Below are 23360 nucleotides of genomic sequence, written 5' to 3'. Positions count from 1 at the left end.
TTTTTTCCGTGCATCTTTTATGTCCGTGACTTGAGTCCAGTTTCTTTTGGTGCAGTTCCTTTTACAACCGTGATCTGAGGCCAGTTTTTTTTTTTTGAGCTTTTTTTACATCCGTTATTTTTTTTCCATGCAGCTTTTTTTATGCCCGTGATTTGAGGCAAGGTTTGCCATGTTTTAAGATTTTTTATTATTATTGTTACGATGACGTCATTAACAAACAAAGATTTGATACCTGACAGCAAGACAATTGTATTCAAAAAAGAAAAAAGTTCCATTTGGCACATGTTGCCATGAAATCTGTGTTCTAAATTCACAATAGAGACAACAAAAAGGAAATATGAAATCATAGTTAGTGGAAAGTTTCAAAAGTGCGAACTATTTTTCTCCGGATTCGTAAACACCTTTTTAGTGAATAATGTTGAGGTTGTAGAATAACTCCAAGAAAATAATCACCTCATCAAGAAATTAAAAAGCTTAAGGTACATGTTGCAGTTTCCATTGGACATGTTCTATAGATGAGAGCACCAATGAACCTAGTGCCCTCACATCACGTGCTTACAACTTGCCAAGCTATCGGCACCACAGGGACCACCATTGGATCTTGCTGGAAGCATATGCTCGATGCCGTACGCCCCTCAGCTCAACACCGTGATACAATTGCAGTCCACACCGCCCAGGCCACAATCCATGCCCCTGCACTTAATGCCACGACCGCAGCGAAATGGTAGAAACTCATATTGATATATTATTATGGCCCTGATCCACCGAGGGAAACAAAACACATCTTCTGAGGAACTCCAGTCTGCAGATGAGAGGGGAAATTGAGACTCAAATCAATTAGTGACGTATGATCAAAGGTATTTTATGAAAATCCCCAATTAAACCTGGAATGTAACCTATGGTTGATGCTTTCTGTGCAATGCTGTCACAAAATCTTCTACTCTCTCCGTTTGGCTCTAGGTACGTAGTTTTTTTTGCTATTAATCTAGATATACATTATGTTTAGATATATAGCTTTTACTATGTTAGTTGGAAAATCCAGAACGACTTATAATTTGGAACGGAGTGAGTAGTTCATTTGAGGTTGCCTAGTTAGAAAAGAGTGTCCACAAAATGACTAGACAAAATAGAAACCTAAGTGAACATGCTGCAACAGGAATTAATAAGCTGACAACTTAGAACTTGTAATTCATTTGAACTTGCCTGGATAGAAGAGTGTGTCCAGTAAATTCAGGAAAGATGGCATCATCGTAGTTTATGGAGTTTGCATCATGGACTGAAACAGCGCCCTACAGTTAACGAAAAAAGAAGGAAAAGACATCAAAGAGAGAAGGAAACACTCATTTTAATATAGTTTATTGCCAGCTTCTCCAACTTGAAATTTGGCTCAACTGTTTGCTAGAGCATGTCCTATTTCATAATAACATATCTAAAATACATCTAATGTGCAAAGAATGAATAATCTTTGTCTGAAGACCTTAACAGAGTATAATAGGAGTGTTCGACCACATCTCCACAAATGCCACAGGTCAGCCTTATCAAAGTGATTCTGGTCTTAAATCACTTTATTATTTAGTGGATTAGTGGACTTTCAGAACAACATAGTATTCCTAGTATTACTATCAGTTCCAGCTTCTTACCATTCAGCCACTGTTTGCAAAAAATTGAAATAGTGTTGCCTGATTTCTCACATAAAACTGCATTAATTGAAATTGCAAGATATCTATTTCTGGATGGAATGTAAGGATAAAACACGTCACTGTAAGATATCTATTGAAGTACTCTCTAATATGGCTAGCCTCAGACTGCCTCTTCTCTATAACAAGGCCTAATAATCGTATGTGCACAGAAACTGGAAGCAACAAAAGTGCAAGCATTAACCTACCGTACTCCCTATGTTCAGACTTCAGAGTTCAGACCAAGACGCCGCTTGCTTTGTTCCTGCTTTCTGATTGCGAGCAGTTCACAATTCATCTCTGAAACTGAAATAATAATGTAAGATGATACTGCAAACCTACATGTGAACTGATCTGGTCTGAAGCAGAGAAATTGCCAACAAAATCATAATAATGTAAGCTGATACTGCAAACCTACATGTGAACTGATCTGGTCTGAAGCAGAGAAATTGCCAACACAATCATCAGGAAATTGATGCGCCCACAACAGATAAAGAGAATAATTATCTGAAGCTTGCATTATAGTTGCCATCAGGGTGAGGTCGGCTCGACTGCTGTAATACACAATTGCCAGGTCTTTCTGACACCTGCACAACAGAAATTGTAAGGCAGTTGCTGTGCCATGGTTGATACTTGATAAAATTACCGTTTTTCCCCATCCATTAGTTTTCCAAAAATATGGACATCAAGGATAAAATTGAAGTAGCTGGTCAAAAGTTTCTACTAATATAATTTCAGTTTATTCAGTCAAAAAGTATCTCAACAGGATGCATATTACCAAAACAAAACTAGTATGTCAACTAACTAAAATATCATGCAATTGATTACTAAGATACTAGATCAGTGTAATCCAGGGATAGGTTGACAAATTCTAAATTATCATCCACCAGCTAATGTGGTTCATTGAGGCATGCATCGACCACATCTCTTCATGTGGCATCTTGCCAAATGCATGCATCCATCATTACAGCTACCGGCTAGGAAGAAGATGAGCCAATCTGCCATGCTATCATTGTCACTATTGCAATGAAGACTGTTTTGCACCACTAAATGCCAAGGCACAAAGCAATTAAAATGTAGATCTACTCTTCAGATCACAAATTATTTCAAAAAACACCAAGAACCAAATACAGAAATAGCAAGTCAAATCCAATTGCAATAATTTATGGATTTGGGGTTGGGGTTGGAGACTTGAGGATGCACTCACTATGAATCATGTCAACATGGTTCTATACTTTGGTTGCATGGAGGAGATCTGGGAACCATAAATTAGTGCCACAGGCAATTTTTATCACAATTGCAACAAAAATCATCCACACTGTCATGTACGGCCGCACGTATACCAGGCGCAGGAGAGCCCGCGACGTGCGCCGGGCGGCCGAGTGGGCATCAAGGGCGCAGGAGCAACAGGCGAGTGGCTAGGAGGGAAAGTAGCTATCTTTACCTTATTTGGTTTAGTCCTACAATTAAGGAGAACCTTCTCCATCTGTAAGGCCATTGGCCATATATGCTGTACGGCAGTAGCCTTTGGAATTAACGAAGATTATTCCCATCTAATCTCCTCTCTCTCTCCTTAAGCCGGCGACCTGGGGGGCATACCCCAGTCGACGTTGAAGCTCGGCATGGGGGAATAACCCTGCCGGCAACCACGGACCGAGACTACGATCTGCGTAGTCGAGGTCCTCCTACCCTGGGCATCGCTGCCCTTGACAGCCTGGTATCGCGAAGCCGACGATCCTCGTCTTCCCAGCCATCCACTTCCACGGGCCACTCCACCACCATGGCTCATCAACGAGGTCACCGCGACGTCAAGTACCAGGTGGGCGAGTGGGTGCTGCTTCGCCTCCGCCACCGGACACCTGCCTCCCTCCCCACCGATGGCGCCGGCAAGCTGAAGCCAAGGTTCTATGGGCCGTACCGTGTGCTGGAGCTCATCAACGAGGTCGCTGTCCGCCTCGAGCTCCCGGCACGTGCCCGTATCACCAACACCAAAAGAGATTTCTTTAAGAAAAAAATTAGCTAGCAACCATAAGAGATTTCTTTAAGAAAAAAATTAGCCACAAAATGCAAGGATGGAGGTGAGAATTATAGGAAATTCCAAGAGAATCAGCTAGCAACCATACGAGATTTCTTTAAGAAAAAAAAAATGAGCCACAAAATGCAAGGATGGAGGTGAGAATTATAGGAAATTCCAAGAGAATCAGCGAAACAAATGGAACTTCATAAGCTAATTTTGCACTACCATACTATTTGTTGGTATCTTCGTGGAGGTGCAATTTAGCAGAAGCACAGATTCAATTTGAATACAATAAACTGCAAAATATATTTTCAGGAAAAAGGGGGATGTCGAACTGGACCTTGATGGCCAAGTTATCCATTTTGTCATTAAGGTACGATAATGGGGTCTAAATTTTTCTTTACACATGATAGTTTTTAACATTGAGGCTGACATAATTTTGTGCAGGGATGGATGCTTTCCATTATCCTAATATATAAGAATATTAGAAGGCACCAATCAAGATTTCAAGAATACATGTTTGCCACTGAATCAGTACATTTGGGGGGAGCATACCTAAGTAATTGATACAAGGGACAAGTGATATACCAACTCACAGACACTATCTCATAATCAATCTATCTAATTTGATTCCTCCCTTACATAATCAAAACCAGCATAGCACATTCAGAACAGGAAAAAAATCAAAGCTTGCTGCAGCACAGATGAAGGCAGAGTCAATTTAGGGCAACACAGCAGGAAGACAAAATTACCGGGAGCACATAAACATGGACAAGTGATGTCTCAACTGACTGCCCCTTCTCATTCAGCACCTGAGTGATCATAGCCATCAGCTTGATCACTACAAAAGAAACCCACCAAACCATCACAAGAGTCAATTTGATTGACAGATTAGAAACACATAAGCTGAATAAATGAAGTTTCTGACATTTTGAACATAGATGGAGGAACACATATTTGCATCTGGAATAGTCCACACAAGCAAAAGCAAAAGACAACTGCGGGAGACTAAAGAAGACCCAGAACCCCTTGGCCATAAATTAATCAGAAATCACACGCAGGTAAAATGCTTACATTTGACTACAGGAAAAATGCATACATTTTACTACATTTCATCCAACCAGGAATATATATTGCATATAAATTGTAATCAACAAGCAGCATAGTAGCATGCTTTGAAGGGAACAATCACAGACAATGAATCATCAAGATCAGCAAACCTAATCCAGAGACCGGCGCATTGCACATCCAGCTAGCCATATCTTAATTAACAGACAATTTCAGTACAGGCGAGTGTCAAATAAACAAGAATTGAGGGATGACCGCTTGATTACTTACACGAGTACATACGGGCAGCCTGATCTAGAAAGTACCTGGTGAATATATTGTGTTACGTCAGTATCCATGCATGTTAAGCATAGTCCCTTCTGACAAGAAACAGAAATTATGTGACACGTTGCTTAACTAAGTCTAATATAGCGCCCCCCCCCCCCCCCCCAACCAATGGATGAGGATGACCAAACATCAAGAGTTGAACACACATCACACATGATTGAAGCTCTTAATTTATGATAATATGATAAATATGCTACTTCGCTAAACTGGAAATCAGAAAGATGGACAGCAAATAGACTTTTAAAAATCTGGAGTACTAGGATAGTAACGTGAAGAGAGGCAGAGGAAGACCGAAGTTGACTTGGGTAGAAGCAATAAAAACAGACTTGAAAGGATGGCCCAAAGACTTAGCCTTAGATAGGAGTGTTTGGAAAACAGCTATTCACGTGCCTGAACCTTGATTGCTTCTGCTGGGTTTCAACTCTAGCCTACCCCAACTTATTTGGGACTTAAAGGCTTTGTTGTTGTTGTTGTTGTTGTACCTTTTGATGGTGAGCTCACCTATAAAATAATAATCTTACACCTATAAAAATTTAGTGATTAACAAGTTCAGTATTATTTTGACAGAAGTTGACAGTTTCCATTTTAGTTTAGTTTTTGTGGAAGATACAAAAAATGGGATCCTGATAAAATATGTAGATTTCACGAGCAGTGGTACCATAATGCTAATGCTACTTCATATCTGGTGGGGCGAAATCGATGGTATTCGGGAAATAGAGGTAACCAAGAATTACATCTGTCTTTGATAATCGGAAAATCTCAATGCAAAAAATAAATGGTACAACTACCTGTAAACGAACAAGTAATAAGTTAAAAAAAAAACATATGTGCAACACCTTTGTATCAAGGCGGGCAAGATCATGATCACGAATGGGGCCTAAGTTATTTTCAACAAGTGCTACTTCGGCAAGCAAATAGATAAAGAGCTGAAAAATATTTTGTCTTGTGGGCTAGAGACTTCAGAGTTATATGGAAATCCGGAGGTGAAATCACGGCGGATCCATGGATCTTGCAGAGGATAGGGAGGAGCAGGGCTCGTAGCATACCTCGAAACTGATGAACATGCTGCTGTCCCACAGCCGGATTTCGTTGGTTTTCAACTAAATCGGCAGCCTCCCTCCCAGATCGAGGTGTGGCAAGGCTGCCTGCGGGCAACAGCATTGGAAGGGCAGCGGGGCCGCCGCACCGCTGCTGGGAGGAGCGAGACCAGTGCGGCGCCGCCCGTCGATACCAACCTGAATGCCGTGGTCCAGAACTCCGGTATGCGGGGGTGGGATGTGGAGGGGCGGCGCCGACTGGGAAGGGATGTGGAGGGGCGGCGCAGCTGGAGGAGGGATGTGGATGGGCACCGGAAACTTGACGACGGTGGTGGATTGAGAGCGGCGACAGCGGTGGTGCGCAAAGGAGCAGCGCCGGCGGTGGGTGGGAAGAGGAGCAGCGACGGATGCGGAAAAGTCGATGGGCGGCGCCGGCGGGAGGTGGTAGGGAGAGGGAACGGACGGGCGGCGCCGCCGGGATGAGGGAAGGACCGAGCGGACGGAGGCTGGAGATTGAAACCGCAAAGAAATCGTGCCGGAGTGGGGGAGCTTGGGAGCTGCTATGCCCATCGACCTCGTGGGGTGGGTGGGCCGGGCCTGCGAGCCTCAGGTGTGACGGAGGACTGCCTGACCAACCTGCACTACCTGCGGCTAGTCATCAAGGAGATGCTCCGGCTGTACCCGCCGGCGCCGCTGCTGCTGCCACGGGAGTGCCGCAGCGCGTGCCAGGTGCTCGGATACCACGTCCCGCAAGGCGCAATGGTGCTCGTGAACGCGTGGGCGATAGGACGGGACCCGGCGCACTGGGACGCGCCGGAGGAATTTGTGCCGGAGAGGTTTGAGCACGGTGGAAGGGACTTCAGGGGGGCGCGGACTTTGAGTACATCCCGTTCGGTGCTGGAAGAAGGATATGCCCTGGCATGGGCTTAGGTCTGGCGCACGTTGAGCTCGCGCTCGCGGCACTGCTGTTCCATTTCGACTGGGAGCTGCCGGAAGGGACGGTTGCTGAGGAGATGGACATGACGGAGGCAGCACCGCAGCAGGGATCACCTTGCCCCCGTGGTCCGACCTGGTGTTGGTTGGCTTGCTATACCTAGGGTGCCAGTGCCGGTTGATTATAAACAAATAACGCTTGTAAATCGGTTGGCATTGTGGTATACTTGGCATGTGGAATAAAAAGAAAGATTTTCTATGCAATTGGCATCGGGAAAACACCATACATCCTAGATGGTGTGATCTTTCATACACTACTAAATTAAAAACAAAATGTATTCGCTTAAAAAAAACAAAATTCATGCCAAATGCGAAGTACAATGGCCAACGGATAAGGTACGGATATTTACAAGTTGATCCATCGCTCTTTGTATCAAATATTGTGGCACTTCCAATGGTTACACGTTGACGAGTTTGGCATTAGGCTAGATGGCAGACTAGGCAAATTAACTTGCGGATTAGGTACTCCTTGTGACTCCTATTACCCTAATGGCACTTGTGGCATCGGTTTAGACTCAAGTAGTGTTGGGGGAATGTTAGTTCTATGTGAAAGTGTGTCTAGCTTTTAAGTGGGTTTTGGTGGATTGAATGACAACACAATTAAGAGACTAAAATATTTGATGGGATCATATGCAGGTGTTTAATATCAAGTTGATTGTTGTATTTGGGCTCAAACCAAGCAAATGGCATGTAAATAAGAATTGGGTCCAATATTGATTCATGAAATGTAAAAATGGCAAGCAAACTTTTGAAATGACAAAATAGACATGGTTTGATGAATATCAATAGGTCTAACACATGAAGCTTGTTCGGAGTATAGAGACATTAAATTTGGGATTTCATTATTGACGAAATGGCGAAGTTTAATAACTGAAGAAGAGTGAGACATGAATGATTTCATATAGATTGGTCTCACACGTACAGCTGCCAAATCAAATGGAAGTCCAATTGATATTCACGATGTTAGTCAAGCAATGATCATGACATTAGATAACTAGATTTAAACAGAGTGCTTAATGTTGATTCACGACAAATTATGACTTGAGGATGACTTGATAGGGTGAAGGTATAGCAAGTAAAGAGTTTCAAGGGACTACGCAAAGGTGAAGGGAAAAGTGACAGCTTGGCGGCCTAAGTACCAATAGCTATTTCATGCCCTACCTACCTCTTTGTAGAGTTTCTGGTGCATTCTAAGATCTATACTTCAGACAAGCCTTAAAAGCTCTTCCAATCCTCCCTTTGTGAGATTTGTGTGCTTAGTGAGATATCCTTTGGATTTAAGAGTGAGATTTGATTTGTGTGAGCTTGAGTGAGCACTTTTGAGGTGATCCTAAGCTTTTAGCACTTTGTGGAAGCAACAAGAAACATGGTGAATCATTTGTTAGTCTAGGAACTTTCCTCCTAGATGCTAGGCGTCGCTGGCAAGCGCTCACCATGTGCGTTGCCAGGGACAGTTCGTGAGGGCTGGGGTCTTGCCACCAGAAGGGAAAAGGATCAATTAATGAAGACAAGGATCGCTTGTCGCCGGCAATGTTGAGGTAGAACTTCTATGTGGACATCCCAACAGTAGCGAGCCGGATGTCGTTCTGCCGCACGCTGCCATAGCCCATAGGTGAAGTGCACATCGCGCTCGTCCTTGAGGAGCTGGTACAGGTTCTGGCAAACCTTCCTTCCTTGAAATGTCGAACATTCTAAACAAGGGGCTTACAGCTTTCCGATGAGATAAGGATAAGCCGCGACCGGTTGCGCGCTAGGGGAGCGCTCGACCTGTCGTCTTCGCCGCGACGCGCCGTCCCGCACCTTCTTCTTCCTCCCGCGCCCCTCTTCTGCCGCCCCCTCCCTCATCAGCGTCGAGCACCGACCGTCGTCCTCGACCTCGCCCCCGTCGTCGACCACCGCCTCGCTGCGGCCGCGGCGCCGCCTTCTTCCCCTCCCCCTCTGGCCACGGAGAGCTCCAACAATGGCGCCCCCGCCCCTCCGGGTCACGGGCGCGGGTGGTTGCGGGACGGAGAGGGAGATACGGGAGGGAGACGCGGGGTCGCGCTCTCTCGCGTATTGGAGTTTCCCTTGCCGATGGATGGCCCCATAGAAGTATGCCAGAATGGGACGTTGCCCGTATTGGAGTTTCCCTTTCCGATGGATGGCCCCGTGGAAGTATGCCAGAATGGGACGTTGCTCGAATATTGACCAGTCGTAGTTGCCGAGGAAGGGGACGACCAGCTTGAGCTACATGATCCTGACAGCGGAGAGAGGAGGAGAACCACCAGCGGCGGACCCGGTGGAGAGAAGAAAGAAATGCCCTAGGCCCCGTTCCGTTGAATCGAAAAGATTCCCAACCGACCAGTTTCTTCACTAATTTGTACTTGCATGAAAGATTTCGTGACCGGAAACGTCCCATTCCAAGACGCCGGTTCGGCTGTTTCTTAGCCCATCTGTATGCGCGAGGATTACAAGTGCATCCACTGTTGCCTGGCATTATTTAATTCACCCGGCAGATACTTCACAAACAAAATTCGATAAATATAATAAATAAATAGTAATATACAAATGCACCATCAGAAAATATGTTAATCTAAGTTCTTTTCTGCCGGCAACCGACAATAGATGATTTAATCAGGACTCACGAGACAATATAAGCTAAAAGGAATCTGAAGGTACGCTCACCGTTAAGTATGAAGAGGTCGATTTGAAGGCGAAAACTGGGGCAACTGGGCAAGCAACATTAACAAAAATATCTGACATCCACAGAGCCAAGTGAAAAACATTCCACCGAACTTGAGTTACAAAACTTAAAAGGATCTGCAACTTACGCTCAAAATTTAAACCACCACAACCATCTCACATACTAGCATAAGCACCAGGATTCCCCAAACCCACGGGAAAATTTCTTGCTGAAACAAATTCGAAGGGACTTAAACATTGTGGTAAATGCCTATATTGCAATAGTGTCTAGCTCTTGGAGGCCTTGTCCTTGGTCTTTTGGATCTTCAACACCTTCTTCACGATCTTCTGCTCCTCGACCAAAAAGGCACGGATGATCCTGAGTGGTGCAGGCAGCTTAGTTTCACCATTAATCATTTTAACAGACGAGCATGAGATGTGAAAGAATGATCACCTCTCTCTAACTGCAGTACCAGACAGAACACCACCATATGGACGGTTCACAGTCCTGCGGTTCCTTGACAATCGGGACCTCTTGTACTCAGCAGGTCTCAGGTGTGGAATCTGCAATTCAAGCATATGCAATACTTGTGAGCAGTTAGATAAGATGTAAATGACACAAACTTGTACTCCAAGGTGAACTTAAGACTATCTATTCTGATTAATCAGTGCAGTGGCTACACCTACATGTCATGTAGGATGCAACATGCTGTCATGCCTACAAGGCAAACAGTCCTTAGCAGATTCAAGGAACAGTATGCACAGGAAATTCGTCCAAAGATATTACCACCAAGCACTACAGTTGATGTAATGAAACTAAAGCAATCTCCATTGACATGTATGCCAAGGAGTCATAGAACTTCTGAATTAAAATTAAAAAAAAAAACAGATAAAGTTAACAAAATCAGTGTCCTAAAGATAGTGGTACACAAAAATCCTCCAAGATCACCAGGCAAAATCAGGTGGTCAGAAGGTTGTCAGTTAGGAGTGAAAGATTCAGTGTAATCATAGTCATTACTGATCATTTGAACTATGCAACAAAATCAGTGTCCTAAAGATAGCGGTACACAAAAATCCTCCAAGATTACCAGGAAAAATCAGGTGGTCAGAAGGTTGTCAGTTAGGAGCGGAAGACAATTCAGTGCAATCATAGTTATCACTGATCATTTGAACTATGCAACTAATCATCATCCAAACTTCACCACCTGAAGATTTCTACCAACAAAGATAGCAAATAAATAGAGGATAGCAAAGGAGCAAACAGATTGATTGCTTTGAACATCAAAAATAAAAATTAAAAAAAATGCAGGGGGGAGGGGGTATGCCAGTGCAAAGGGCCTCATAGAGAAGATTAGGCAGAATCCACATGAAAGTTTCAGACAGTTCTTGCCATGTTTCTCTGTAATCATAGGCCCGGTAGTACACCAGGAAAAAAAACAGGGGCAGTACATAACTGGAACAGCAATTTGGAAGTTACAACAAAACATGTTTGTAAGGTGAAAGCATAGATGAGAAATCAACATCAACAGAGAACATCAACAACCAGGAATACCAATGGGATCTAATAATAGTGTCCTGACATTCATAATATAACCTGTACTACAAAAAAACGATTCCGTGCCGGTGTCCCAGAATCACTGCCAGTTATTGATGTGGGAGTAATAAATCAGCGAACCAACAAGTAGGGATACTTGTTCGTGTTATGAACTGGGACAATAACCATGCATCATAGCCTCTTTATAACATGAACTTAAGACAGTCTATTCTGATTAATCAGGGTAGTGGCTACACCTACATGTCATGTAGGATGCAACATGCTGTCATGCCTATAAGGCGAACAATCCTTAGCAGATTCAAAGAACAGTATGCACAGGGAATTCGTCAATATATATTACTACCAAGCACATGTACAGTTGATGTAATGTAGTACTCAAACAAAAGCAATCTCTATTGACATGTGCACAAGGAGTCAAAGAACTTCAGAATTAATATTTAAAAAAATCATATAAATGTAACAAAATCAGTGCATCCTAAAGATAGTAGTACACAACAATCCTCCAAGAATACCAGACAAAATCAGGTGGTCAGAAGGTTGTCAGTTAGGAGCGAAAGACAATTCAGTGCAATCATAATCATTACTGATCATTTTAACTATGCGATTGATCATCATCCAAGCCTCACCAGCTGAATAATTCTACCATCAAAGATAGCAAATAAATAGAAGATAACAAAGGAGCAAACAGATTGGATTGCTTTGAACATCAAAATAAAAATTGAAAAAATGCAGGGGAGAGGAGGTATGCCAGTGCAAAGGGCCTCATAGAGAAGATTAGGCAGAATCCACATGAAAGTTTGCAGACATATGCTTGTCATGTTTCTCAGTAATCATAGGCCCAGTAGTACACCAGAAACAAAACAGGGGCAGTACATGTGTTCAAACTGGAACAGCAATTTGGAAGTTACAACAAAACATGTTTGTAAGGCAAAAGCATAGATGAGAAATCAACATCAACAGAGAACATCTCAACAACCAGGAACACCAAAGGGATCCAATAATGGTGACGTTTCATAATAACCTGTACTACACAAAAAAAAAAACAATTCCGTGCCGGTTTCTACCCAGAACCACTGCCAGTTATTTGAAGTGGGAGTAACAAATCAGCGAATCAACCAGTAGGGAAACTTGGTGCATTTACCTGCTCGTGTTATGATCTGGGATGATAACCATGAATCATAGTCACTTCATAACATGAACAGGCACCAGAGCCAGAAAAGAGGCCCATCAAGCTCAATCAATTTACAAAGTACACAATGCAATTCCATGTAATTGGCATTGGCATCAAAGCTCACAATCTCTCTGCCACCCTGATTTGGTCTAAACAAACGGCAGAAGATGCAAAAATCTTCATAATCATTTAGAGCAAGGTGGACATCTAATTACCCTTTATTCCAGCTCCTCAGAGGAATTGAACCATAGTAAAGATGGAAGCCAACCATCACATGAATTGAACACAACTAATAAGCATGCAAGTCAAATGTATCCCTTTTTTTTTTGTGTGTGTGTGTGTGTGTGTGGGGGGGGGGGGGGGGGGGGGGGGGGGGTGCTTCAGGCTTCAGAACTAAGATAATGAGAAAAAAGGCACGACATTGGAAGGCCTCATAAAGAAGATTAATCAACATGAGAATTCAGGCATATGCTTGTCAATTATAACTATATAATCATTGGCCAAAAAATTGAAACAAAAGGACAGGCAGATCTGGACAAAGGACCTCTTGGTACAACCTAGACTCAAGGAAAACGGGCACAACACAATACATTGTGACAAATATGTACGCTGTCCGGCAATGAATAATATAGGACCAGTACCACAGATAGATATGTTAACAGATATGACATGCAAATTAACCAGCTCCAGCAGCACATGTTACAGCAAGCTAAGGCCTAAGGATCAAAACCAATGTAAAATCTCAATCATGAAACAAAACAAGCATTATACCTATGGTTCAAAACTACTATCAGAACAGTCAATTAAGCACTCAAATATTTGGTATACACTACAAATACAGTTTACCAAGAGCGTAAAGCATTCTTTTAGATTTAGGAATAACAAACTGTTCCAACCAAGAGCCCAAAGCATGGTTCAACAAGAATACGTGCACTTCAACCCCCAGTTTGTAATCAAACTTCACAAGAATATGAGCCATAAGCTACACAAAATATTAATGCCGCAATTCAAATACATGCTCCGTCAGGAACTCGTAGCCTAGGTTGATCACGCAGCATTCAAAATGAAAAATCCCTGCATAGAGCATGATGCAGTGACCTAACGCAAGAACAAGTGGATATAACAGAAAGGTGGGCGGAACATACTCCTTGGATCTTCTTCCCGGTGACGGGGCACTTCGGTCCGCTCGCGCGCTTCTTGGTGTACTGGTACACAAGCCTCCCGCCTAATCAACAACAACAACAACGAGACTCAAGATCCAAGAAAAACATGCGTAAAATTGAACGAACAGTGCGATATCCGATGTGAAGGGTCATAAATCCATCGCGCAGATCCATCTAACTCCTAACCAAGACATGAGCAGAGCAGCGAGAATCCTATCTCCACAACCCGCACGAACAGAAACAACGCGCGATCGACCACGCGAGGGCGAGGCGCCGGTCTTACCAGGGGTCTTGACGACGCGGGTCTGGTTGGATTTGGTGGCGTAGCTGTGCCGCTTCCGGTAGGTGAGCCGCTGCACCATCTTGCCGCCGGCCGCCGCTTCTCCCGGCTCTGGCTCTCCGCGCGCTCTTCCTCTCTAGCGTGGCGGCGGGGAAGGGGGTGAGGAGAGATGGAGGAGAGATTTTATAGGATGGCTGATGGGCCGGATGACCTAGATCTGACGGCGGGAGATGATTTGGCGAGCGAATAGACGGTCCGATCTGTGACTCGGGGTTACCAGCACCTATGTGGATGGTCTGAATTTGGTTTGATGCTCATACATACAGCCATTGTTGTCCGCGCTTCGCTGCGCATGATGTGCTTCGTATAGGAAAAATTTTAGAAAATATGGCTCATATGTCTAATATATTTTATCATCGTGTTGCTATGAAAGGTTGGTCTATTTGGTACATTAAATAGAAAAATATGGGAATAAAATGTAACATGGTTTTTTCATTATAATGTTGTAAACCAACGTAGAGGTTGGTTGTCATTACATGGTGTCTATTCTAGGCCAGCAAATCAATGACATGTTAGTAGAAAGAGGTATTTGATGGAGTTAGGCACAAGCAACTAACACACTTAGATTCAAAGCACAACATTGGCTATGATTATATTATAGGTGGAAAGAGCAAAAACTACAACACAAGTACATCTCCTAACGCAAGGGTTTACAAAAGAATGAATTAGGATCCACTCCCCTTAGGCGAAACTACAACACATTTCGTAAATCTGGAATTACACGAAAGATTACACGACGTCGAACACTAAATTACATCGGGATTTAAAGTTACATGGTTAAGAGCAACCTAGTACAACCAAGGCTTACTCCAGAAGTCGGGATAGACGAGGACAATGGAGAAACAACAAGATAATGATTATCCAAAATATGGCGTATGACCAACAGATCCAAAAACATGAGACTGACAAGTCAAACATCGTGAACCCTAAGACCAAACTAACCAACGGTAGACTTGAACTTCTTCGAAAACCAGATCGATTTTTCTTAGATTACACCATCACCTCTATGAGACGAACCTAGTTTCACAATGATGACTGAATCTCATAGCTCTACTTCGGATTAGAGAGATGGGGATGAAGAAAAAGAGCAAGGACCAAGGGCATCTTATAGTGGCAAACGGAGATGGGGCGCAGCGCACCAGAAGTGGAGACGACATGGATGGGATACACTACCGGTTCACGCCGTGGGCATAAAGTCGGCCATGGCGCTCTCCTTGCGCAAGCGAGCGGATGAGGGGAATAAAGGAGAGGAGAGAGGGTTTGCTCGACGAGGGAGGCGTGCGGGCGGCCGTGTCCTCAAAAGAAGAAAGAAGGGAGGGGTCCGGTATGGGAACGAGGGTGAGGATCAAGAGAGGCCCAGAGGCCGAGAAAAGAAGAAGCACACAGTGCACGAGGACGACGAGTGCAGCACAATGTCACGACCATGCGAGGACAGGGTGCTAATGGGTCCGACACCGATGACGTCCGCGTGGCACGCGGTGATAGCGACCTGGCGTGCGTAGCGTGGTCGAGCTAGGCATAGTGCTTGGGACTTGATATTCACTCAAGCTTTCTAAGCACTCCCTACTACCCAAGGCTAACTTTTCCCAGGTGTTCTTCTTTCGTTCCCTTCCTTGTCTACAATATGCGTCAACCTTTGTATAAAGTGAAATCGCAACATACTTGCTTTCTCCAAAACCACCTCCTCTTGTTTACTTTGAGAGAACAATATTTCATCAACCCGTTGTGGATTTCCTATTCAAACACCCGAATATTTGTATCAAAAGTGGTATGGCGGTATAACTTGGCAAAGATACTTGGTCAACAACCTCGATACCAGTGCGTGCTGAGCAGCGTCACCATGTGGCAGTTGTTCCACAGGGGCCCTCGGTTTCATCGTGACTTCATAAGCTATTAACCAGGCAACTACTACCAACTTACACGCAATAAAGACGGTGGGGTCATAGACCACAGAATTAGAGAAGTATTACAAGAAAAGATTGAAACAATAAGGGTTCCTTTCGCAATAAGAGACACGGACTTCAAATCTAATAATGGATCTGATTTAAAGAGATTCAAGTGTTCTGCTGGGACATCTACAATTAGTCGATACAGTGTCCTATGTTATCCAATCACGGCTAGTCTACTGGCATCTGAATGGTAATTTCTCTTGTAACCCACTTAACATCACCCTCAAAAAACATAAGCACGTCTAACGAGACTTAAGGTAAATGGACGCAATAACACAATGAAATAAATAAAATGCATATTCTGAACGTCCTTATGCTAGTACAACATATAGGCACTTACTCTTCCATTCTCGACACATCGTTCATTTTTCCTAAGATCGGACTACCTCAACAACTACGGACGAAATACAATGGGAAGATTACAATATCGATGGACAACGACGAAAGACACTACTAACTACGAGGACATCATCCTAAGGCAACTAATCTAATTTGGACCACGCATCTTCATTCCCAAGCTCGGTGGATTCTTCTACCGCCCTGGCTATGGATCTGCCTCCTCTCTTGACAATGGCTGAGTGAGAGGAATCAAGGGTTCTACTTCTGAGACTTCCGAGGGTAGAGGTGTTGGCGGTACTGCAACATCGGTTCTTCTTCTTTCTGGCGGGTGGACAGGGATCCCCTCTACGATTAAGGGATCCTACCATTTAGCAGCCAACGTCCTCCGCTTTGCCATGGTGATAAGGTAGGCCTCTCCCAACTGATAGGTATGTCGATCTTTAGCCTTCTTTAGAGCTTCCAACATGGCAGTCTCCCGACTCTCAGCGGCTGCCGCACTGGCATGCGCTTCGACAAGCTACACCTTGAGCCTCCTAGAGAAGATCTCAGCTTCATCGGCTCATCGAAGGCACTTCCTCAGCTTCAAGGCTTACCGGTCATACTGCTCATCCAGAGCAAGTAGGTATGTGGTCAAGTGCATCATGGTAGGACTATCTTCTTGCGCATCCTGCCCTTGCAAAGCCTCCATACGAGCCCTCCATGCCCGTCGATTCTTTTTCCAAAGATGGAAAGAACCTCATGGAGGTATGGGCAATGGGCTCTTCATAGATTTGGCAAGGTAACACAAGGCTTTGTGGGACACAACCTGGTAGGTGTCGATGAAGCAAAACCCGGTTGCGGTCACATTCCAGGCTTTAGTGATGTCGGGAAACTCTTCACTCTTCCCATGTAGATGGTAACTTCACACTGCTCAGTGCCATGCTTTTCATACTCACAGTCCTCATACTCGGGATAATCTTTGACTCCGAGCTTTTGCAGGGTGGCATACAGGATCTTGGAAAACCCCTAGTGTTCAGGCAATAATTACTAACCCAAGCTCCTGCCATCACTACAATGGTTGTAAGGAAGGACTGAGCGAAAATCTGGCTCAAAAGGAAAAGGCTAGGCGAGCTAAAGTGCACCGAGTGGTGGTACCAACGGCTAAGATAGACCCTGCTTATAAAGGTAGAGCGGTCAGTGGTCCTGGCACGGTCCACCAAGGTTCCAGCACGAGATCACTATAAATGAATCGACCAAATTTTTCATGCGTTCGAGGCGAGCGATGTCCAAGGCCATTAATGACTAATATGACTGCAGGACAAGGTTCTGACAAGAGCATAGAAAAGAGTACGGAGAGACGCAGGTCACGGCAGGCATGAACCACAAGCAACACGAAGCACAAAGCCACAGTTTAGCATTAACTGTAGAACAGAAACGAGTCAGTCGTGCACCATACGACACACATGACACCTATGGATGGCGTATCTGCAAGCAATATGTGCACTACAATGCACAAACATGATCTATCAAAATACTATCGAACGAATTTTATTTACCAAAACAAAAGTTGCATTTTCATCTATTAAACTTGCGCTTCAAATTTTATTCAAGTACTAAATACAAGTTATATTATATTTTGTTTATAAAAATTGCTTTCACGCCAATGCTTACAACTACTTATTGTACTCTTCGCGTTAGGATTTTTGTCCATTAACACATATAGGCATCTACGTAACTAACTCACTATATTAATAGATCTATCTCTCAGGTCATAATCTCAGTGCTTAGTGAGCTCGTAACACCAGAGATGTTACACCTTCACTCCTGACGCAAGGGTACTTCTGTTATTTATTTGACATGTTACATTAGCTTTGTTCTAAGTCAAATATTATGATCCTTTACCATCGTTAAATATTTTTTGTTTCACAATTTATGAATTATGAAATCATTTCTCATAGTGAATTTAAAAATATATTGCCTCTGCTGTATAATAATAAAATTAATTTCTAGAGTCACCAAATAAATAGTGGCATGAATCTATATAATTTTGATGGAGATCAATGGTTTAAAATATACAAATGTTTGACTAACAAAGCTAGGGGTGCATATACATACAGCTACGATTAGGTACTCTCGACCATATCCAACATCTTTAGAAAAATTTTAGCATGTATACACATATATGGTATTTTAGAGCAAAATTCTTTTTTAATCCTAAAGACTTTAGACGTAAGATTCTACACTGTTGCCATCGTACTCATCAAAATAGCCTAAAACCACCTGAATTGTAACTGCTCCCGTAGATTGCTTCTTAAATCTAAACTCCTTTCGTGCTGCCATTGCTCGCAATGCAGTTTGCACTATAAGAACAGAAGCATAGTGGAGCTTGTAGGATCTTCTTGCCTGATGCCTACGTTGGTTTTTTTGAACTTTGATAGCAGTTGCTTCCCTTCTCTGGGTTGTCCTCTGGATCATCAGTAGTAACATCCAAATTGTTGCTGTAGATCTCGTATAACCTACAAAGCCAAGCTAGGAACCGAAGCCCCTCTAATATAGGAATAAATATACTCATTAATGCATGTCTTACTTGTTTTCTGGTCCTGTGCTCAGCATTGCTTATAGTATCATGGGACTGTCAGAGGGCACCAAGGTGCAGATGCAAGTATGGTAGCCGCAGCATTGCTTAGGGTACTATGGGACCGCTAGAGGCCACCAAGGTGCAGATGTGAGTATGGTAGCCGTATTAATGGCGACCAACCTCAACCACCGACCACCTCGGTAGCAACGTGCACACAACCCAAGCCATCTCTTAGATGCATGGATGCATGTGTAAGTACAAATGTTCCTGCATAGTCGGTGAATTATTTTTATCTGATGGTAAGGAGGAGAGGCATTAAATGTGCCCACCTGCCCGACTTTATTTTTATCTGATGGTAGCATGGATGTGAGGCATTAAATGTGCTCACCTATTTTCAACGCACCCTGTGTAGGTGAAGATATCCAGTGCTTTCAAATTTATTGAGTGAATTCCTGGATAGGTTAGGAAGGCACCCGTGCATGCATGGAAATTTACTGTCTAGTATCTATTGCTAGAAAATTCATTAATGTAAAGGAAGAAGACACATGTGATGTAAATTTCTCCTGTCATAGTAACTTTTTTATGTAAAGGACACGTGAAAGCACAGTGATGTAAAGCCCCCTACTGTAGTAACTTTTTGCATGTAAAGTACACCTACAGTTTATATTGTCATTGCATGCATGGTCATTTAATTTTTCATCTACTTCATTGAATGTGTCCACTTGCTTCATCTGTCAACTGCCGAATGCATGGAGGAAGGCTGGTTGTGACGCGCTTCATCTGAGCCGTGGAATTTCTATCTAACGCACCAACTAAATAGAAGATACGTGGAGACCCTGAGAGACCGCCTAGACGGCGTGCCTTCGTATCTCTAATTTTCTACTCAGATAACCTTCCTCCTATTTAATTTTGCGTATCATGCTGAGTTCATTATTTTAATTTTCTGTGGGTGGGCCCATCATTTTGACTTTTTGTGGTGCCACTCTGGTTTTCCTCTCTTTGAGCTGCGATTCATTCATATTCATTACTGCAACTAGCATTACACTTCCTAGACTAAACTGGTTTCCAGCTAGTAGCGGCAAGAATAATTTAACGCTAAATGTGGATTATCTTAGCATCAGGTTTTTTAGAGGCTAAATCCAGCTATAGCGGTGCCTGTATCCGGCTATTTCAAACATCAGACGGGACTCTGTCTTTTGTGTGGTGAGATGACTTTTACGCAGTCTTTTTCCAAACAATTCACGTGTCAAGGAAGAACAACCAGCATCACTAGTCTGTCACAACTCAGGACTATTATTACCGCCTCCTGAGCCTGCACCAACAGCCCTCCTTTCATGTTCATCATCGCCATCATCTCGTACGTCGGTGGCGCCTCCATGCTAGCCACCGGTGCCACCATGTTGACCCTAAACCTCCGAAGTACGACCGCGGCCACCGTCTTCATCTGCACGTACGCCATCTCCTTGCTGAGGCACAACCACGGGCCCAGCGTGGAACACCGGGTACCACGTGGCGTCGACCAGCACGAACTCGCCGCGCTCGCCGAGCCACCGCTCTGGCACGAACTCCAAGCAGTCCTTGCCCCACAGCTTCTCCATCCGCCCCATCGCGTACGATGAGTAGTTGGCGTACTAGCCCGCTTGTAGCGTAGCGCCGCTCGGTAGCATGTCGCCGCGCACCGCGACCTGGCCGTTGAACGCCGCTGGCGGGTACAGCCACATCGCCTCGGTGATGGCGGCGTGCAGGCAGTGCATCCCATTCACCTCGCCATCGTCATCGCACGATAATGACGTGGCCTCCTCGTGCGCATGCCGCTCGCACCGCGGGTTCGTGGCGAGCAGCTAGAAGAATCAGGTCAGCGCCGATGACGTCGTGTCCTTCCCAGCGAGCACGAAGGTGACGACCACGTCCCGCAAGAACTAGAGCTTGTCCGCTGGCGTGGGGAACATGGCGTCGAGCTCGCTGCCGCCACCGCTGTCGTCCATGGCCACCATGAACCGTGAGTCCACGACAGCATGTCCATGCTCCCATCGTCAACGCCATTCCTGTGACACGTCGCCGCCTTCGATTCAACGATGGACATGGCTTAGGCATTGATGACATGGATGGCCTCCCAGAGCTGGCGTGACTTGCCAACGTCAAGGAGCTTGGTGAGTCACCGCACGAACGTGGCCGACGTGAGCGCGCGCCGGAAGGAGATCGCGATGACCATGTCAAACACCACGAAGAGCACCTCCTGCGTCGTGGGTCGTCGTCGCCGCCGTCCACGCTCTTTACGTCGAATGCGACATGGCAGATGGCGCGGAACCCAAATCGGCGCAGCACGTCCTGTAGGTCGACGGCCCCCGCCGTCCCTCGCGGCGCCGTCGTCCAGGATCAGCAGGAAGAGGTGGCCTAGGTGCACGTCGAGAACGCCGTTAGTGAACTGACAGAGCGAGCGGGACAAGAAGGTGTGCAACGCCAGCTTCCACTGGGGGGTGCGGGCAGTGGGCCGTCGTTGTTGCTGGCCGCTTGGTTGGAGGAGTCCCACGGCGTCGGAGACGGAGGAGGAAGACGACGGGCAAGAGGATGACGAGCACATAGGCAAGGTGGATGACTTTCATTGTTGTTGCACGGAGGTTGCATTCGTCTAGAACAACTGTTCGTCCGTGCGCCGCAGCAGCAACGCCGCCTCTGCCTCCGTGTGGGAGCCCGCCACTGCTGAGGCCATGATGCTGGGACGCCACGCCATGTGGGGCCCACCCTAGGTGAGGACGCACGCCGGCAGCGTGAGCGAGGCCTCGCCCGCGCTGGGGGCCTCCTGTGCCAGTGGCCGCTGCGCCAGACCTGCCTGCCTACGCTAGAGCTCCTGCGCCACTGTTGAGAGTGAGGGAGGGAGTAGAGGAGCAAGCAGCTGTTGCCGCCTGCCATTTACACGAGAGAGAGAAAGAGGAAGGAGCACCATTTTACTTGAGAGGACCATGGTGGAGCCCAGCTCTGCCGACGCCTCTACATCCTCTGGCACGCAAAGTAAGATGAAGCAAGTGTCACTACTGATTGTACGCGGCACACAAATGGACGGTGGCACGTAGCAGGGGACGGTGGATTCTCGACATGTATGGTCGGTGCCTAATTAGCATGGCGCGTAGGAGTGTACTTTGCATGAAAAAAAATTACTACTACATGCAGGTGATGTGCCGTAGCTACCATGGGTTCATCTACTTCATTGAATACGTCCACTTGCTTCATCTATCCACTGTTGAACGCACGGAGAAAGGCTGGTTGTGACGCGTTTCATCTGAGTCGTGGAATTTTGATCTAACGCACCAACTAAATAGAACGTACGTGGACACCCTAGGAGGCCACCAATTCGGCGCGCCATATATCTTTAATTCCACCTTGTTCTGATTCTGTTCAAAATCCATTTTGTAGTAATTTTACTCGTTTTTTGTTCTGATTCTATTTATATTTTCTTACTCCTTCTGTCCTTAAATAAATCAATTCCTAAAATCCGTGCCTTTTAAACTTTTTAAGTTTGACTAATAACTTTATAGAAAAGTATAACAACATCTATGACATAAAATAAGCACCTTATAAAATATATTATATGGTAAACCTGATGATACTACTTTCATACCATAAATCTTAACATTTTTTCATAGAAATTTAGTCAAAGTTTAAAAAGTTTAACTTAAGATAGCGCTAAAAATCTATTTATTCAGGGCAGATGGAGTACCTTCGAGTCATGCTTACCTTTTTTTAAGAAAAAAATCAGTTATGTAACATTTTCAAGGTTATGCTGCCTTATAACACATATGTTCTTTTTGTGTGTGGCAATAGGTCTATAAGACATATGATGATATGATTGTCAATGTAGGCGTGTCAAAATAAATAAATATAAGTACCTTTGCTTCAAACATAGTAAATTGCTTAAACTGTTGTATAGAAATAAAAATAAAATGCACCATGAACTCACCACGAGCTTCTTCGGAGCTACTCTGCACAAAACATAATTTGGTGGAACATATAGAGCATAAGTATGTACCAATGTTCTTATTTGTTGACATTGAACAACTGATTTGATGACTAGTTTTATTAGACATACAATACAATATCAACGTATTGTGGTACGAGCAGTGAAGGGTCGAGATGGTGGACTAGAGGGGGGTGAATAGTCTTTTCTAAAATTAATCGCGTCGGCTAACCGAAACAAGTGCGGAATTATAACTATCGGTCTAGCCAAGACTACACCTCTCTATATATGTTCACTAGCACCTTGCAAAGATAACAATTATGCAACAAAGGTGCCGAGCTAGTTAGAGCTCTCCTAAACAATTCTAGGAGCAAGGTTACACAAACCTATGCCACTAGTATTTTAAGCAACAAGGGAGCTACTACACATGCTAGTAAGCAAAAGCACAAAGCTAACAAAGCTCACTAGCAATGCTCAATAACAAAGCAACCAATGTCTAATTAGAGAGCGCAAATACTTAGCTACACAAACTAAGCAATGTGACTAATAAGGTTA

The 23360-nt window shown here is 44.5% G+C and overlaps 2 protein-coding genes and 4 pseudogenes across 2 annotated transcripts; all 6 read right to left on the bottom strand.

The window, feature by feature from the left end:
* Nucleotides 1–284: 284 nt before the first annotated feature.
* Nucleotides 285–9516, bottom strand: LOC136469127 (uncharacterized). The gene is made up of 8 exons (XM_066467444.1): nt 9460–9516; nt 8827–9344; nt 5032–5066; nt 4446–4534; nt 2095–2263; nt 1886–1982; nt 1204–1289; nt 285–802 (listed from the first exon to the last, which is right to left on the bottom strand). Exons 1-5 carry the CDS (start codon nt 9514–9516, stop codon nt 2180–2182), a joined length of 783 nt encoding a protein of 260 aa, XP_066323541.1. The 3' UTR covers nt 285–802; nt 1204–1289; nt 1886–1982; nt 2095–2179.
* Nucleotides 9517–9818: 302 nt separating this feature from the next.
* LOC136472174 (large ribosomal subunit protein eL34-like) lies at nt 9819–14106 on the bottom strand. Its single transcript, XM_066469909.1, has 4 exons — nt 13952–14106; nt 13651–13730; nt 10234–10343; nt 9819–10158 (listed from the first exon to the last, which is right to left on the bottom strand). The coding sequence occupies exons 1-4, from the start codon at nt 14028–14030 to the stop codon at nt 10068–10070; spliced, it is 360 nt and encodes a 119-aa protein (XP_066326006.1). The 5' UTR covers nt 14031–14106; the 3' UTR covers nt 9819–10067.
* On the bottom strand, nt 10749–10834 carry LOC136478823 (small nucleolar RNA snR60/Z15/Z230/Z193/J17; annotated as a pseudogene).
* LOC136478820 (small nucleolar RNA snR60/Z15/Z230/Z193/J17) lies at nt 10888–10979 on the bottom strand (annotated as a pseudogene).
* LOC136478821 (small nucleolar RNA snR60/Z15/Z230/Z193/J17) lies at nt 11867–11958 on the bottom strand (annotated as a pseudogene).
* A 5993-nt stretch (nt 14107–20099) lies between the features above and the next one.
* LOC136469126 (cytochrome P450 94A2-like) lies at nt 20100–21434 on the bottom strand (annotated as a pseudogene).
* Nucleotides 21435–23360: the final 1926 nt, after the last annotated feature.

The sequence above is a fragment of the Miscanthus floridulus genome, chromosome 8 (assembly GCF_019320115.1).
Source record: "Miscanthus floridulus cultivar M001 chromosome 8, ASM1932011v1, whole genome shotgun sequence".
NCBI classification, from domain to species: domain Eukaryota; kingdom Viridiplantae; phylum Streptophyta; class Magnoliopsida; order Poales; family Poaceae; genus Miscanthus; species Miscanthus floridulus.
The sequence above is the reverse complement of the archived record's forward strand: the minus strand, read 5'-3'. Positions and strand labels throughout refer to the sequence as shown.